The following is an 18,090-nucleotide window of genomic DNA, read 5'->3' as shown; positions in this document are numbered from 1 at the left end:
GAGAGACATACGAAGTTAGTTAAATTGTCTCAGCCATTCAATTAGTTTTTGGCCATGAGGTGTCTTGTATGGGATGATTGTATAGTGTTGTAGTTGATCTAATTCATAGAGGATAGAGCATATAACAGGCCATCGACAGGTCCAGGACAGAGCAATACTAGAGGGAACAAAGGTGCGTGTCGGAAGCATATTCAAAAGGAAAGATATAGGGTCAGCTATTGTTTCAGGCATACAGAGACGGCGATGCATATTGAGGCAGCTGATGGCGTGACGTCTTGAAAGATTATTGTTAGGATGGTAAGGGCAGGGTTTGGGAGCTCCACCTGGCAACCAACCAAGGCGCCATCGTATACATCGACTTCTTTCTTCATGAGTCATTGGTAGCCACAAGATAGGGTCGAGAGTGATTGTTGGGCGACAGCTGGATAGTAGTTTGGAGTTCTTACCTTGGATCTGTTTTTCAAGGTTAGAGTGGAGGAATTTCTTCTTTATTGCTCTAAAGCCTCGGGTATCTAAGTCGGCGCAATCTTTTTTAGCTTACTGCCATTAATTTTTTGAAAGTGACATTTATTTTTTGGTTACGAGCATTCGATTTTCTCAAAGTAACAAAGTTTACCGTTCTCACTGTAGTAGAGAAGACAATGTTATCGTTTGTACAACTATTTTCTGCATAAACTTTACTTACGATTTAATAACCTCTCATTTCCTATAATTTTTATCACTAAAGTGTAACAACAGACGAATAAAGAGTTCATTTTTGTATTAATAGTTCCTGTCTTCTGTCTTCACTCAATAAAGAGGTTCAAGAGACTCATCGATTATATTATTATTATCAATTTTAATATACTTTTAGCTGTGAATATTCAATGTCCGTTATGATCAGACACTGTTCTACAACAATATTACCATAAACAAATAAACACAAATCTAGATACTGGGATAAACCAAATTGAAGTATTTGAAGTATTAAAAAATATGGACAAAGAAGAATTAACGAGACCAAATAATAATTATAAAGTTCAATACCTTTATTAAAGAAAGATTCCAAGGCTATTTATATTAATTTGAGCAAGATCTAAGATTAGATGGCAAAAGATAGTTACGACCGATGTGATTTGCCATGTAAGAAGAATTTTATAGTAGTAAGTAGTCTAGATATAAACTGAAACATATTATTCAGGGTAGTTACTACTTATCAGGATCGATTCTTATTCTAACTCGTTTGTGAAGCTTTAGTCCAGAACGATAAGATTGTATCTTATTTTCATATTAAATAAAAACAACTTCTTCATAGAGTCTCGTCTTTTCTTGTAATTTTTATGATTTTGGTGCTTCCTATATTCTTTCCGCATTTTATGCCTTTCATGACAATTATGCCCTTTTTATTTTATTTTATTACCCTACATGAAATTATAAAAATGCGCTATCATGTACAAGTATTTGGAGGCTGAAACAACAATAAATATTTGTATGAAATGAATGTATCTAAATTTAGTCTTGACTTTCATAATCTATGTTTTATTCATAATATGTTAACGATAGCTCACAGATAAACCTAAAAAATATATAAAAGAAAAAAGTTAATAAACCGTATGATACAAGAGTTAAATGGCAGTTGTATTGCTACTAGGAAGTGGATAAGGCATGGTGGCCTTATGGATCCATTCATCTAATATATTGACATGTACTCTTCAAACGTCGTTTTACTAAGTAAGCTCAAAGAAGAGTGTTTACATAAAATCAATTTAGCTTGGCCACTATCTGATTAAAAAGGCAATGGAAGAAAGGAACTTTTTTAGGACAAATTAAGAAGGAAGATTAGCATCTTATGGACAATCCGTTATATTCACCTGATTCCGCTCTCATTTTGAGGATTTTGGGGTATAAAAAAGCATTTGTCTGTAACCGTCTTCATAAAATGCAAACTATGACATTTTAAATCAAATGTTTCTTTTTCAACAAATATACAAATTTAAATTATTAGGATTTGTTAATTTTCTTCCTTAAAGGCTCTTCCAATGAGCAGTTTTTTTAAACCCAAAAGGGCAGTAAAAATACTTTTTAAATAGGCTCACTACTCATGCATTTTTCAAACATATCTGCTGAGTGCTGAACAAATGTTTTAAGATGACTAGGAGGGACGGCATTGTAAGCCTCTGAAATTTTAGTGGCTAAACCATAACTATTTTCGAACGAGCTGCGTTTAACTTTATTCTTAACTACAGACAAGAAATGCTTGATAGCATTAGATTTGAGAGAGTAAGGTGGAAGATAAATACGATTATATCCTTTTTCTGTTACCATGTTACTTATTTTATTAATAGTATGAATAGATGCATTATCAATAGCTAAACAAAGTCCTTTTCTTTCTTAGAACAGATCCATCTCATTCAAAGTTTTATAAATGAATAGCAAATAATGACCAATGATAGTACCTTTAGAAATATGCTTTACTGGAACTAGAAAGGAGGCTTCTTTTATGATTATCAAAATCAGACTTTAGCTTTTTTTGGGTGTCTGTGGGTTTCTGAGCTTCATTGATACAACATATTTTGTGGTAATTGCTCCTAAAACAACGTGTGGTATTGCCCCGGTAGAAGGCGTATGTCATATCCAGACATGCTTTCAGCATGATTCATATTCAATTTACAAAAACCAGAGTAGTGAATACTTTACAATAGTTTATTAAAATTCTTTTTTCTATTATTCGGTCATAATTAATTCAAATCCTTTAACTTAATAAAAGTTGTTTTAACCTAGCTCCTAATACAATAACACATAAATGAAAAATAGATCAGCTTAAGAAATAGATATAAACAGGAATGGATCTTTATATTAAAATTTATTCATACCATATCTATTGCTATAGTCAACTAAAATATCTTGGAAAGGCTTTCATTGAATCTTTATGAAAAGGATATAAATACTAGATATAATGAGAATAATTTTTTTAAGTCTCGTTGAAGTTTATAGACTTTTTATTTAAACAAGAAACTATAAACTGCATCACTGACTCAAGCTTGAGGATGATCATTGTGGAAGTTTATGTGATGAGCTTTGTACTTTTCTTCTAGCTGACTTTTCTCTTTATTGACTTTATTTTGTTTATTTTTCATGGTTATTTCGATCTTTATCGTCTTTGAGCCCCTTTGTCCATTTCTGTGTTGTACGTTCGGTGATTTCCCGAGCTAATCAATCGGACTTAGCAGTACTGAAAGGTTTTACTCTGCTGTATTAGACAACAGGATAGTTTTTGACCACTGCTACACACATAGTAATACCCTCTTTTGTTTCTTTAATTTTTCTGCAAGAACAGTAACCTCTTGCATTTTTGTATCCAAGCCCTCAGCAATTGATTCTTGTACTGGTCCCTGAGAGTCACGGTGACGTCTAATGTTTGTTAATGTTTCTAAATGAAATAGGTTCGTATCTTTCTTCCCTATCTGTGTTTTATTATTAAGTTATAAAAAATATAATTGCCCTTTGAGGTTTTATTTCTCGCCTCTCAAGTTAAAAAATCGCTTATTGGCGTTGCAATTACTGAATGATTATAATAGAATTATTTTATTTATTTATGAGATTTGAAAGGAGAGCTTAAGGTATCCCAGATACTACCAAACATGGCAGACCATGACGATGCTCTAGGTAGTTCTGGTTGAGACTCCTCCTTTTTGGGTTCCACTGGTTCTTGCATGCATATATCATTTTCAATCTCAGCCGTTTCTTTGACGACAATACTTGTCTCCACTTCTTTATCAACTTCCATATTTACTTCTTTTATTTCTTCGATTCTGTTGGTTTTTATATTATCGTTATCAGAATATTCAATTGTTTCAGATATTTCTTTAATGTCTTCAGAGCTTTGTTCGATAGGGGTTGGAGTTTCTTGTCCAATATCTTCTTGAGAGTTTAATGATTCTTGTTCTTCCTCTTTTATTTCGTTTTGTTTAGCTTCTTCTACTTCTTGCTGATTATTTTCACCTGTTCTGATTTAAAAAAGATGCTTTAGTTATTTTTTTAACTTTTCAAATTTTAGAAAATCTTACTGCTCTGCATTATCCAATATTTTAACAGCCATATCCAACGCAATTCTTTGCTCTTTTGATAAATGACGACTTGAAACATGACGCTATCATTTATATGAAAGCATTTTTTAGTATAAGTAGTTATGGTTTGTTGAATATAATTCATCTTTTTACCACTTGGACTTGATCATCTTTTTCCTTAATCAATTGACATATACGATCAATAAGCTCAGCTTGGTGACTGTGGCCGTTCCCTTCAGAAATGGCTGTATATTCATTAACATACATCAATAATCTACTTTTGATAGTAAAAGAGCAAAACTTACCGCGTGGTAGATCACGACAACCAGTATATACGATTAATGGCAACTTGGATTGCTTTGATCGTTCAATAGCTTCTGCTGTAGCCTTAAAGAAACACTTAGATATATTGCTATTTTACACATTTTGCTATTTGTTACTTACAAGTACATAAACATAATCTAAATCGCGAACACGAAGTTCATTATTGCATAAAACGCTAATGTTTCGATTGTCTTTTTCTCCAAAGTAAATACTATATGAACCACGACCATCTTCGAAAGCAGCACCAACCCATATTTCATCTTTAGCCTATAATACATAAAAGTAAAAGTTTAAAAATCCTGTCTTTATATATTTCTTTTTTTTTTTTCTTCTTTTTTTTTTCTTTTTTCTTTTTACTTGTTCTTCAATTTCCATGTCTTCTGTTTCTAGTACATATTCTTCTTCGTCTAAATTAGGTTCTAATGTTTTTATTATTAATACAAATTTTGTTACTATAGCAATCTGAAATATATTACTTGATACAGAAGAGACTTTGGTAGTCTTCTTTTTAGGTTTGGGTACTGTAGTCTTTCTCTCTCTCTTTCTTTTCCTAGTCTCAACCTTGTCCTTTACTGGTTCCCTTTTAACATCCGTAACTACAGACTCTTGTTGAGCATTACGTGCTGTATTTTTCTTTGGCCTTCCAGGTCTTCTTTTAGTTAAAACAGATGGAGCCTCAGTGTCATCCGTCTTGCTGGTAGGAAACTGAATAAATGTGGGAACGCGTTGGGTTTTGCTAGATTGAACCATGCTAGGATATTTTTTAGAAAAAAAGGGGAAAAGCCTAATAATAAAATTTTTTTAAACACAGGCGCCTATGCCTGCAGGTAAGGGAAAATAAACTTGTTTCAAATACGAGTGGCTAAAGGGATTGTTTATTTTTTATGAAATAACAAAACATAGTTACAAAATATATAATTTTAAGGCAATAACAAGTATTTTATGATTTTACCAAAATAAAGCATTTTTAAACTGCTTCATTTTAGATGACCTCATTGGGAAACAAGCTATGCTTTTTTTGAAACCCCTGCTTACAAATGGCATAAAACAATTGATCAATTACAGTCTTTCCTTTTCATTTTTCTTTTTTTGTTCCAGCTTCAAATTCTTACATTAATTTTTATTTAATGGCTTCGTTAAGACACGTCAGCTTATTGGCTTCACGCGTAAGAACGCAGGGCGTTCTTACTCCTAAAATAAAACATACTTTCCAAAGCAAGCTTTATCGTGGATATACTACTGCTTCTCCTAAAGGTCAAGGGTCTAACCCTCTTTTATGGATTGGTAAGTAAAATATTATCATAAAGAATGGTGTGATTGATCCCTTTTTTTTTTTTTTTTTTTTTTTTTTTTTTTTTTTTGCTTAGGTTTTATTTCACTTGGTGCAGCAGGAAACTATTATTACAATAAACAACAAGAGAAGAATAAAGCAACTGAAGTAGTCAGTGTGAAAGAGCATGAGCCCAGCCAAAAAGAAGAAAAGACGACAAAGGACAACAAGACGACTGGAGGTATTGATCAAAAGGAAAATATTGATTATCAAGCTGTATATAATGATATCGCTGATCTTTTGGAATCCAATCCAGAGTAAGCGTACAATAAGAAAAGATTAATGAAAAATGATCTAACTCAAATATAAAAAGCTATGATGATGGATCTTATGGGCCTGTACTTCTCCGACTTGCTTGGCACTCTTCTGGTACATTCAATGTAGAAGACCAAACGGGTGGCAGCAATGGTGGTACGATGCGCTTCAGAACCGAAGCTTCTCACAGTGCCAATAATGGCTTAGAAGTAGCTCGAACACTCCTTGAAGAGAAGATTAAACCCAAATACTCAAATATTAGCTATGGTGATCTGTACACTTTAGGAGGTGTAGTGGCTGTTCAAGAACTTGTAAGTGGAATTAAAAACATTTAATTATCATTATTTCTCTAAGCATGAAATCAGGGTGGACCTACAATTAAATGGAGACCAGGAAGACAAGATCAAGGTGAAAACAAATGTACACCTGATGGGAGACTTCCTGATGGTTCAAAGCGTGCTGATCATGTCCGAGACATTTTTTATCGAATGGTAAACATAGCTAATTCCTCTTATACTATCACTATCGACTCACAAAGTCATAGGGGTTCAATGACCAAGAAATTGTTGCTTTAACAGGAGCTCATGTGCTTGGTAGATGTCACCTTGAACGCAGTGGATTTGAGGGCCCGTGGCAAGAAGCACCCACCTATTTCTCAAATGAATACTTCAAAGCCATCACAACGCGTGAATGGGTAAAGAAAAAGCTTCCAAATGGTGGGTGGCAGTGGAGTGATAAAGCTAACCCTGATGTTATGATGCTTCCTATTGAAATTACTATGCTTGAAGATGAGAAACTTAAACCTTACTTTGAACTTTATGCAAAGGATGAGAAGTTGTTCTTTAGGGATTTTGCAGCTGCTTTTAAGAAGCTCATTGAACTGGGTGTTCCATTCACTGGTAAAGAGAGAGAATATGAATTTGAAAGGGTTAATAAATAAAAAAGCAATTTTTTTTTTAATATTAAAACTTATATTTAATATAAAATCCAAAAATGTTTAAAAATGTATTTAATTGTCCATTTCTTGTTTAATAAAACCAAAAGCGGTTGATGATTGTGTTGGTAGTTGTGATGGTGTTGTTTTACATGATAAACTGTTTGCATCGAGTTGTCCTGCTCTTAAATATTGAAGTTGAGATTGAGTATTTGTATCCGAGTTCCCTAACAATAACAATGATAACTGTCTCAAGGTTTCTTCTTGATCATCAGAATGTGGTATTTGAGCCCAGTTGGACTTGTTGGGGTGATTCTGAGTACCAGTGTTTGTAAAATTGATGAGCGGTTTAGGAGTAACGTTGCTAACAGCAATATTACAGTAATCTGCGGTATTTATAGGTAAAGGATGAGCTTTAGAGATATCACTATTAGGATTAAGTAAGTGTGCAAGAATATCATTGTGCGTATGCAGGAACTGTAGGATATCAAAACATGCAGCAGAGCTAGCCTTTTGTTTGCTGGGACCAATACGAGTGTGAGTGAATATGGTACCTGACTGTACAAGTTGACACATGACGGTTGCTTGCCACTGTTTATCGGGTGATTCTGCTGTTTCTATTTGGATATTGCCACCACTGATAGCAATAGCCTCTCTTATTTGCTGTTTAGGATCTACGCCAATGACAGGTTTAAAGCCGATCTTTTTAGCCTTTGTTTCTTCACCGGTTAACATTTGTTGTATTGCTGGTTCGATAAATCCACGAACGGCTGCCATTCCAAAATTTTCAACCAAAACACTATTAAAAAGCGACATTTATCAGAACTCTCTGCGCTTCTTTATCATCAAAATTATATTTTCTTACCCCAAATACATGTCTAGTAGTTTAGTATGAGCAGGAACACCAAGAGCTTTTTTTAGCTGTATTTGATCGAAAATAATCTTGGATATGCGACCCGCATCTTGACATTTTTTATTATGACCTGTCAAAGTTTCAACATCTGTATTAGGGAAAGTCGAGGTAATAATCCAACGGATAGCAAAGAAACGAGCACCTTCTCCTAAATATCGAAAACTCTGCCATTATTCGTACAAACTTAGTTTAATTATTCTATTTGTTTTCGATATAAATATATATACTTCATAACGAGGGTCTTCAGAGTTTAAAGTAACATCAACAAGCTTTGATAAGGCAGGTATGATGACTAGTTTCTGCCCAAATTGATCTGTTATGTTTGAAAAGACTTCTTTTAGGTATTCCTCGGCATATCCTCGTCTTTGTTCTTCAGTTGTCATTTTTTTGTTCAAAAGAGAAAAAGAAAGAATTTGGAGGACAGCTTTTTTTTTGCGCTAAAGAATGGAGCGGAGTATGAACGCATGCCTCTGACAATTAAAGTGATCATACATCAAGTATTCTGCAAGTACCATCGCCCTACTTTGCACTCTATATCCCTTCTCCTCATTCTCTTATACATTTGGTTAGATCTTGGAATGACCCCAATGTTTCTGCTCAATGTATTTAGTTCACTTAGTGTTTATTCAAAAGCATTAAATAACCGCTACACCCAATAAAAACGTGAAAATCTTTTCCTATTTTTTTTTTTTTTTCTTTTTTTTTTTTTTCAATTATAAAATATGACATCCATTTATCGTTTACAGTGTGAGACTCAATCCTACGACTGGGGAAAGTTAGGTGACATTTCAAAGGTTGCTGCTTATGCAAAAGCCTCTGGTGTTGCTATTGACAACACTGTACCTTATGCAGAACTTTGGATGGGTACTCATCCCAACGCGCCTTCCATCGTCTTGGATGAGAACAAAACCAAACTTAGACAACTTATTCAAGACAACGTTCAGCTTAGCACCAAGGAAGTTTATGATCAGTATGAAGGAGACTTACCATTCCTTTTCAAGATCCTCTCTATTCGCAAGGCTTTGTCTATCCAAGCTCACCCTGACAAGACTTTGGGTGCACGTCTTTTCAAAGAATTTCCTCAAAACTATAAAGATCCTAATCACAAGGTATTTATCTCGCGTATATAAAAAAACCCCTTTAGTTTATTTACAAGATTCACTGGTATAGCCTGAAATGGCTATTGCCCTTACACCTTTTGAAGCCCTTTGCGGTTTCCGTCCTCTTGAGGAAATTGCACATCATTTGAATGTGTATCCTGAATTGGCCGAATTGATTGGACAGGATATCACTAGCCAATTCCTGGACACCGTTAAATCAAATAAATCAAGTGAACAAGATAATAAGGCTGTCCTCAAGAAGGTCTTTTCTGCTATGATGCATGGATCCCAAGATGTCATCACTCAATTATTGGCTAAATTAATTAATCGTCTTAAGGAATCCAATGAAAACGATACTATCTCACAATTATTAATTCGTCTTGATCATCAATATCCTGGCGGTGATGTCGGTGTATTTTCTTGCTTGTTATTAAATTACGTTTCCATGGAACCCGGCCAAGCTATTTTCTTGGGTGCCAATGAACCTCATGCTTATTTATCAGGAGGTATAAAAAAAATCACCTAGAATTTCTCACCCATATCTTAAACCATCTTGTGTTACGTTAGACTGTGTTGAATGTATGGCCGCCAGTGATAACGTGGTTCGCGCTGGTTTGACACCAAAGTTCAAGGATGTTGATGTCCTCGTTGATATGCTCACTTATCGTTACGGATCAGCTGAATCTCAAAAAATGACGCCTGTTAAATTTAGCGATCATTCTCTTCTTTATGATCCTCCTATTGATGAATTTGCTGTCATTTGGACAAACATGGAATCAGGTCAAGCAGAAAAGCACAGATCTATTGATGGACCTAGCGTCCTTATTGTCACTCGTGGTAGTGGCAAGTTAACTAGTGAGACACTTAAGACGGAAACTAGTTTTGTGCTTCAAGAAGGTTATGTTTATTTTGTAGGAGCAAATACACCTTTATCTATTGAGTCTAGTGAATCAGGATTAGAGTTGTACAGAGCATATTCAATTCCTACTCCAAATACTCAGTAAATAAAATTACAGCGCTCCCAGTATATTTATCTTTCAGATACTCCCCCCCCCACTTTTGAGCAGCCACGGAAAAAACTAAATCATGGATCTTTGGAGAACATGTATTTGATTTTGTCTATTAAGGTCCGAGTTGAGTTGGATAGTATTATCATATGCACATTCTATTTAAGTTTTATGTGAATTAACCTCTCAGAATTGTTCTTCCACTTTTCAAAAGAAAATGATAATCTAGAAGCAATACTGCTATAAGCTTCTTATGACTTTAAATCGCTATTATCAGCTAAAATTAATTATTACTTCTTCATTGAGCCTGTTAGAAACATTAATCATTCTATCAGCATAAGAGATGTAATTATACTTGAAACAAGAAAGATATGCTTGCATGATTCAATTAGATCATGTTATGAACACCCAGAAAAATAATTATTTTGACGAGTAACAATACAATTGAGAGTTGGGTCAAAAGGATTCGCATTTGAAAGACTATTTCAAAGGAATGCTTAAATATATTATCATAAGAATCAAACAATTTATATTATCTATATTTATAATGACTATAAATTAGTTTATCAATACCAACACTATCTGCTTTTTCTTTTCTTTTTTCTTTTGTTGGAAACATCAGGCCTGTACGTTGCTCAAGGACCATTCCGTGATGGAAGAACAAGGTCATTGTCTTCTTTGAAGCCTACCATTAAATTGGCTGTTCAACTGATGTGTTTCAGAGCAAACTATTCATTATCATACTGTTTTGAAAGTTAAAACTTCCTAATTATTAATTACATTATAGAACGAATCAATTAAATTGAAAAATATCTACGAAGAAAAGAAGTTTGAAAAGTATATCAAGAAATCAGTGAGTAACAGCAAATCAACAAGAGAAAGCATAGATTTAGAAATAAAAATTGGATGAGATGGACTTGGATTCCAAATAAAAAGATCAGTTCCCAACTTCTGCCAGTGCTCATAAATCGTATGAAATAAATCACTTTTGAACCCGTTGATTTCTATAAGTATAATGGTCTTTATTGTAACGAAATATTCAAACAAGATACATAATAAATGAATATATTTCATTGAGATATGTAAAGTTGTTACAAAGCAATTTTTTAGTTATACCAATAATAATTCTCAAAGAAAAAGAACACTACGTTTTAATATTTTATATCTGAGAGTAGATGTTGCTCAATAAAAACAGCTGAAAACTATATTTGCTGCCAAAAATCACACAACAGAACAATATAAATACAATACCAATCGTAAAGCTAGTTTTTCTAGCATACAACAAAGAGACCATTCATCTTAAGTTCATGACCAATTTAAAAGTATGGCAAAAGGTATCTACAGCTACGAAGATAGCCTAACAAATTCGTACAGTGAAAAAGTATTAGAATATTTATGTCATAACATATGTAACTTGTCATTTTAAAGATACAATGGCCATTAAAATTGATACAGACACGATCAGCGAGGAAGTCCCTATACGTAGTGCATACGACGCGAACTTCAAGAAAAATCAGAGCTCCTTATCCCATTATATAAAAATTCTAATTACACTCGGATGATCATAATGTTGATTGATATGTAAATATTCAAACAAAACCTGCGAGTGTCTTTCTATGTCATTATTGCCTGCCTGTTTCGCAAGGCATTAGTGTGGCATTAAGACAAAGGTGTATAATAGAACGACAAAACATTAACCAGTCTTGAACTTTTTCATCTAAACCTATTTCTTTTTCAGAAATAAAAAACTTGTCAGAATTTTCATAATAAACAAATCGATGGAATCAGTACATCAAAGCAATAAATTTTAGAAAGAAAGAAAGAAAAAGCAAAGGTTTTAGTCTTATGTATTCAACATTTTAATTCCTCAATCCATCGAGATAGAATAACAAGCCATGAGAGATCAGATGTCTTTGAGTACAAAGTGACGTGAACAAAGTGACTAATAAGGTATAGAAAGAAAATGAATAGATACTATAGAAAAAAATAAAAATGCTTTTGTGAATTCAATGCTTAAAGTAAACCAAAAGAAGCATACAGTGTTTCCGGTGCCAATTCACAATCTTTTTATTTCATTTCAGCGATTTTTCCTTTTAAAAAAAACCTTTAGTATTTCCAAAATTTCAATTAATAAATAACTACAGGAGACAAGTATAAAGGATGAAAGAAGGTATAATGAAAGTAGTGAGGGCTGACTTTATTTAGAAATGTTGACAGCACTTAAGAAAAATAGATACATAGCCTCACTAATATATAAATTAGCGAGATAGGTCGAACTGAACCTAGGTTTGTCATAATATGTAATAGGTCATATATGGTTATGATTTTATATCATAATATCTATTTTGTAAGCCGTTAAAATAGGCTTAATTTTTTCGATAATTGTGGATAATTTATTTACAAAATTGCTATTAAAGATGAAAAAACGCAAGATAAATGAATAGTGTAAGGTACATGAATAAGAATAAATAACGAGTTTAGTGTCCATGCTCATGAGAAAGTCCCCCTAAAAACTTGTAGCGGCCAAAAGCTATTTCTCCAATAAACACTCCTCCAATAATAACAAAGAAGAAGCCTCCATTACCAGTCATAACTACCATCATTAGCAGATAACTGATGAATGCTGAAAATGTTGATAAAAGACTTCTAATGGTGTCATTTGTCCATGAAAAGGCGGGTACGATAGGTAAACGTAAAGGTGAGGGATATAATGCAGGCGTTTTTTCAACATCATTCTTGGTAGTCTCCTATTTTATTTTAATTAGTAAAGAATAGTTAAATAAAGCTAAATATTTTACAGTTATCATGTCCAATTGATTGTCGTATACTTTTCTATCACGTAATATCCTCCAAGTAACAAGATAGGTTTCTAATGCAGGTAGGCTTCTGGAAAGGACAGCCATGAAAAATATTCCAAAGCAAGCCCCAATATAAGCACCTTCTGATTCGGGTATCCATGTGTTTATCCAAAGACCATCGCCGCTAGTACCCCAATGAAAAGTACCCATGTCGCCAGACATTGAATCAGACATACTGCTGCTACTTCCCATAGCTGTACTCGAAGAAGAACCAGACATGTCCATTATGGAATAATATTAAGAAAGAAAGAAAAAAAACGTTCAATAAAAATGAACTATCACTTTATTGTCTGTGTTTATAATCTTCTGGAGAAGCAAAAATCTCTCTTAATTAAACGTCACCCAATTTTTTTTTATTTAAAATTAAATGAGTTCAAGATAAATCCCTTGAAAAACAAACTGCACTTACTAAACATAATTAAATCTTAATTATTATTATTACTTCTTAAAAACATATTTAAACACTGTATTTTTTTTGACCTAAAAGTTGCTTTGTTCACATAAACAATATTCATAACAGCTAAAATATCTCACTGACCTATCAAAAACATTATGTTTATACTCAGTTTTAAAGCAATACGATGTTTGATCTCCAGTTACTCCTATAATTATATAATTTTTTATTTAACTTGCAGGTTCAAATCCTCCTAAATTTCTTCTAATCAACGCAGTATCATGAAATTTACAACCTTTATTAAATATTATTAATTTATCTTTACATGATTTGTATTATACATATCTAGTCTTTGTTTCTCCTGACTCCCTCTTCTGATAACACACAGATCCTCAGATTGATTATTATGAATTTTGTGTTTTTTCAAAGACTAAATATTTCTTAATCATACATCATTGCATTTACAAATTCACATAAAATATGATGTGAGTAAATAAGTGCTTCTTGAATAAGGTCGTAATATTGGCATGATTTTGTATTCCCCCCCCCCTCTCTCTCTCTTTTTTTTTTCCCTTTTCTTAATAGTGTTAATCAACATCACAATCTGATATTTTAGAATGCTTCAAAAAACGATGGCGCTTATTGTATTATACTTTGAAATATTTAAAACAAAAACATCTACATATCATTTTGTGTTTGCGTTAAAAGATGAGACAACTTTTTACCTCAAAGTATCTAAAATCAGCTTTAAAATTACAGATCTATAATGGACTTATCTGTTTTTCATATTTGATCAATGCATTGTATAAGTCATTGCCCCAAAATCCAGGAAAAGGCAACTGTTGACACAAGTAACACCATTGTCAAAATTAATCCAGATTAAAATTTATAACTTTAATAAAGCTTCTTCACTGTCCTATAATTGAGCAATACCATACTTGACCGTTTTAGTTGTACACTATAATTTTCAAATTTGTAGTGTTCTCAAACTCAAAATGTTTTCATAATTTTCTTTCTGCTCTCCTATCGTCTATAAATTTCATCTTTTCCTTTCCTTGCATACCTTTTTCATTGCTTCTTGACTATGAATCACGATTTATGAATTTATCACCCAGCAAAAAATAGAATTTAGGGCTTTGTTTATATGATACTTGCTTTAGCTTTTTTCCTAACTATTTCAATAACATTACAGTCAACATCATACTTGAAATCATAAGAGCAAAAGAAGATTTATAAACATTTATCTTAGCATATTAAAAGGGAAAGTTTTATTTAAAAGATGGATAAATAAATATAAACAGGAATACATACATTTTCAAGCCTCCAATCTTCTATAAATACCAATTCTAAATTTTGAATATAAAAAAACCCTTTTTTTTTTTTTTTTTTTACCTTTTTCATTTTCTCAACCTATAACTTATCAATATTACCATCCAAATACTTCTTCATATACAAAGCATGCTCTATATCTAACTATTTTCTCTCTACTCTGATTTGTGCAAGAAAAGGATCCTTTAACTCTGTTCTACTATCATCTTCCTTTTATAATTTAACCTACATTGAACGTGACTGTACTGTTATCACATTGACTACAATCAACTACTGAGAATGCAAATCTAATATTCATCTATCTTGTCTGGTGCTTCAAGTCCATATTCATCAATATTGGTTTCGTCTTCCATTTTTTGACTTCTTTGTATCATGTTTACAAGCAAATATAATTCACAACACCTTCAAACATTCAACGACCGTGTTCTAGTCTTAAATTCATCCAAATCTCAAATGGTAGCTTACTTTAGAACGTTTGAATATTTTTTATTGATGTTTACCGCAATAGCTCAAGAAATACTTGACGTTTTCTCTTTCTCTTTGTCTCTGCCTCCGCCTCTGCTTGGTCTTCTTTTGTACACCCAAACCTTTTTCCTTTCTGTAATAGTCTCTCCTTCTCTTTTTCAATACATTTTGGTCCTTTTTTCGCTTCATTTTTTAAAAAGAAAAAAAAAACTTGTGGGTATTAGAATGGACCGATAATCTGTGAACTCACGTAATCAAGGCCCCTTGAAACATGAATCTGATACAGCCATGACCATGTGCGTCCGTATATGTAAATGAGTGTCTCCACCAGAATATAGGGATCTTCTACCAATCGTTTCCATGCAGACAGCGAGCAGTCCTCAGTGAACAGAACTCTTTTGAGACTGTGACCATCCATTCCACTGATTTTGTTCGTGAGAGAAAAGAAAGGAGAAAAAAATCCAAATGTATCTTTGCTGGTTATTGTAATGAGTCGTTTTTCAAGCCAGAGAGGAGAGAGAGAGAAAGAACCGGGCAGGAACTAAGAAGCTTGGATGGACAACTAAATGAAGACAGGAGAGGGTGGCGTTAAGGGCTTGAAGTTGTGAACTGCAAATAGGACTTACAATAGTAGATGGGCAAGAACGAGACAAAGATAAGTAAGGATAGGAATAGACGGACAGTCTAATAGAGGGAACAATACTTGATAATTGGCTGTTATTTTATTAATGCTTAGCAAAAAAAAAAAAAAAAAAAAAAAAAAAGAAGCTTAAAACTTATAAAAATTTTAAAAAAAAATCTATTTGAATAATGAAAGGTATACAGTATCACTAAATCTAGTAAAACAGTCTATACGGGATGGTACATTGTCTATAATGTACATTTTCTTTCAAGGTATCTTCGTTATTTTTGATCCGTCAAAATTTTATTTTATCTTTTTTCGAGACTTGTTTCGCGAAGGGGAAATACTTAACGCCACAATTTTCTATAAAAGATGATTGCTTTAAGCGGTGAATAACGTTCAACCTTTTAATAGGTTATGAAAACTTGTAAAATGTTGATATATTAATGCTTACATGGAGAAAAGTGGGGTTATTAATTAAATCCGCATTAAACTTTAAACGCCTAAAAATTAGTGAAGCATAAGAAGGGAAAGAGGCTTTGCATAGAGTTTAATAGTCATTCAAAATAACTTTTACATACTTTTGCCTATGGAATTTAACTTGTAGTTTCATTTTAACCATCATTTGTCAAGGTAAAAAAATAATTGAGCTAAGAATGTATACCTTTACTTCAGAGATATAATTGTAATAATTTTAAGAGATACCTTGACTTAAGTTGTAATCAATATAACTTTAAAAACTTTAAAGTATAATGCAATAAAATGTTTGTTGATGTTTTCAAAAGTGTCTGGTTGCAATATTAATTGCCATTACTGAAAAAAAAAAGGGAATAAAATGGATCAGGTAAAAATCACTGGGAGTTTGAATAGCTCATGTAGGGAAGTATGAATTAGTAGTGTTTATTGGGACACAGATCAAGTGATAACCCAATAAAGGAACGATATACAAGAGTAATAAAGGAAACGTTATTATTTCCACTTCATGTAAAATATTTGTTTATAATAAAAATTGAACAATTTTTCTTGTTGCTTAATGCCTTGAACTGCAATCAAAGATATCAATGGTATTCTTTCTTAACTTCGCGTCTATCAGAAGAGCCATGTCTGTCTCTCCTATAATCATCTTCATTATAAGATTCATGTTTAACCTTTTTGTAATCATCATTATAAGGTTCATGTTTAGCCCTTCTCTCATCCTCATCACGTCTCGTTTCTTCTTTTCTTTTTTCTCTAATATCCATTCTTTGTCCTTCATATAATTCTCGTCTCATTGTGCGTGTAGGGTGCTTTAAATGCATAAAATTACAAAAGCCTCCACGATTACATTCTGCTATTTCATGTTGTCTACAACAAGCCTCTCTAAAGTCAGTAACTGGCGACAGCTCTGCATATAAAGGGCGTCCTATATATCTGCTATAAGTATAATCTATTCTAAACAAAAGCATATAAACTTTACCTGCATAAAACCTATTGTTTAAACTTTCAACAGCATTTCCTGCAGATTCTTCCAGTCGATATTGACAATACACATTACCTACGAGATGGTCACCAACATTATCACAAACAACCATGTCCTCTACTTCGCCAAATTTGGCAAGCTCCATAAAAACGTCTTCATAAAATAAATCAAAATTTTCCTGAAGTTGAGATTCAGTCAGATGGAAAGCAGCATCATGTACAGGATTTTTATACATGTTTGCAATCAAAAGAGTCTGCGAAAAAGTTGGTTTCACATGCTTTCTAGAACAGCGATCACCGTGACGACAAGCACCAATCTACCAAGAAAAGCAAATGGGTTAAAATACAAACGAGATGAGCAAGCGACGAGCATTTTTATTATTACCTTGAAATAAAATGAACAATTGACTCTATTTAAATAAGTAAAAAAAAGAAAAAGAAAAAAGAAAAGCTTTCCTTCAAGAGTGCTTTATTCGTTTATTACTTACTTGTCTTTTTCTGTACCATAGATACTTGCAAGATATTCAGCCATTTTTGCTTTATTTCAGTATTTTTCTAAAAAAAGAAAAGAATGATAATCCCGGCAGTCCATTATAATCTTGTGAAATAGTACTAAAGAAACACTAAGCCACTAGGGACACACGAATTGCTGTTTAATTTGGCGAAAAAATATGTTCATTTTATACCAAACAATGCTTGCTATAACTCTACTTATAATTTTCTTCCTCAAAATTCACCAAATGACTATATAATGAGCTTTTTCAATAGTTCAAGGATAGCACGGCTTAATATGATATTTATAAGACCTTTTTCTGTTTTATTTTTCATTTTTAGCGGTAGAAACGAAATGTTTTATACAGCCTCTTTGAGATATTTCATTGATATGTTCATACTATAATAAATGATACCAACTTTATCAACACCGTAAACATATTGCATGCTATCCTAATGTTAGCAGGCAAAAAATATAATTCAATCCCAGATCATGTGCTGCATTATTTTTGTATTTCCCTTGCAACAATAAACATTACCAAAGCAATCACTAGCTAATATAA

General features: G+C 32.8%; 7 protein-coding genes across 7 annotated transcripts; 2 read left to right on the top strand and 5 right to left on the bottom strand.

Moving 5' to 3' along the window:
- Positions 1-15: 15 nt before the first annotated feature.
- On the bottom strand, positions 16-547 carry RO3G_09771 (uncharacterized protein; the record flags this gene model as incomplete). Its single annotated transcript, XM_067664356.1, has 2 exons — positions 16-453; positions 542-547. The coding sequence occupies 2 exons, from the start codon at positions 545-547 to the stop codon at positions 16-18; spliced, it is 444 nt and encodes a 147-aa protein (XP_067520457.1).
- Positions 548-3,568: 3,021 nt separating this feature from the next.
- RO3G_09770 (uncharacterized protein) lies at positions 3,569-5,120 on the bottom strand (the record flags this gene model as incomplete). The annotated part of the gene is made up of 7 exons (XM_067664355.1): positions 3,569-3,986; positions 4,047-4,129; positions 4,200-4,291; positions 4,352-4,433; positions 4,491-4,637; positions 4,728-4,789; positions 4,847-5,120. The coding sequence occupies 7 exons, from the start codon at positions 5,118-5,120 to the stop codon at positions 3,569-3,571; spliced, it is 1,158 nt and encodes a 385-aa protein (XP_067520456.1).
- A 377-nt stretch (positions 5,121-5,497) lies between these two features.
- RO3G_09769 (uncharacterized protein) lies at positions 5,498-6,653 on the top strand (the record flags this gene model as incomplete). The annotated part of the gene is made up of 5 exons (XM_067664354.1): positions 5,498-5,654; positions 5,738-5,957; positions 6,014-6,266; positions 6,321-6,446; positions 6,534-6,653. 5 exons carry the CDS (start codon positions 5,498-5,500, stop codon positions 6,651-6,653), a joined length of 876 nt encoding a protein of 291 aa, XP_067520455.1.
- Positions 6,654-6,964: 311 nt separating this feature from the next.
- RO3G_09768 (uncharacterized protein) lies at positions 6,965-8,185 on the bottom strand (the record flags this gene model as incomplete). The annotated part of the gene is made up of 3 exons (XM_067664353.1): positions 6,965-7,688; positions 7,755-7,966; positions 8,030-8,185. 3 exons carry the CDS (start codon positions 8,183-8,185, stop codon positions 6,965-6,967), a joined length of 1,092 nt encoding a protein of 363 aa, XP_067520454.1.
- Positions 8,186-8,524: 339 nt separating this feature from the next.
- On the top strand, positions 8,525-9,906 carry RO3G_09767 (phosphomannose isomerase type I; the record flags this gene model as incomplete). The annotated part of the gene is made up of 3 exons (XM_067664352.1): positions 8,525-8,911; positions 8,973-9,408; positions 9,470-9,906. 3 exons carry the CDS (start codon positions 8,525-8,527, stop codon positions 9,904-9,906), a joined length of 1,260 nt encoding a protein of 419 aa, XP_067520453.1.
- A 2,480-nt stretch (positions 9,907-12,386) lies between these two features.
- RO3G_09766 (uncharacterized protein) lies at positions 12,387-12,992 on the bottom strand (the record flags this gene model as incomplete). Its single annotated transcript, XM_067664351.1, has 2 exons — positions 12,387-12,656; positions 12,708-12,992. 2 exons carry the CDS (start codon positions 12,990-12,992, stop codon positions 12,387-12,389), a joined length of 555 nt encoding a protein of 184 aa, XP_067520452.1.
- Positions 12,993-16,635: 3,643 nt separating this feature from the next.
- RO3G_09765 (uncharacterized protein) lies at positions 16,636-17,567 on the bottom strand (the record flags this gene model as incomplete). Its single annotated transcript, XM_067664350.1, has 4 exons — positions 16,636-16,979; positions 17,034-17,352; positions 17,421-17,445; positions 17,524-17,567. 4 exons carry the CDS (start codon positions 17,565-17,567, stop codon positions 16,636-16,638), a joined length of 732 nt encoding a protein of 243 aa, XP_067520451.1.
- Positions 17,568-18,090: the final 523 nt, after the last annotated feature.

This window comes from Rhizopus delemar, genomic scaffold (assembly GCF_000149305.1).
Source record: "Rhizopus delemar RA 99-880 supercont3.7 genomic scaffold, whole genome shotgun sequence".
Classification (NCBI taxonomy): Eukaryota; Fungi; Mucoromycota; class Mucoromycetes; order Mucorales; family Rhizopodaceae; genus Rhizopus; species Rhizopus delemar.
Note: the sequence above shows the minus strand (reverse complement) of the source record. Positions and strands in the feature narration are given on the sequence as shown.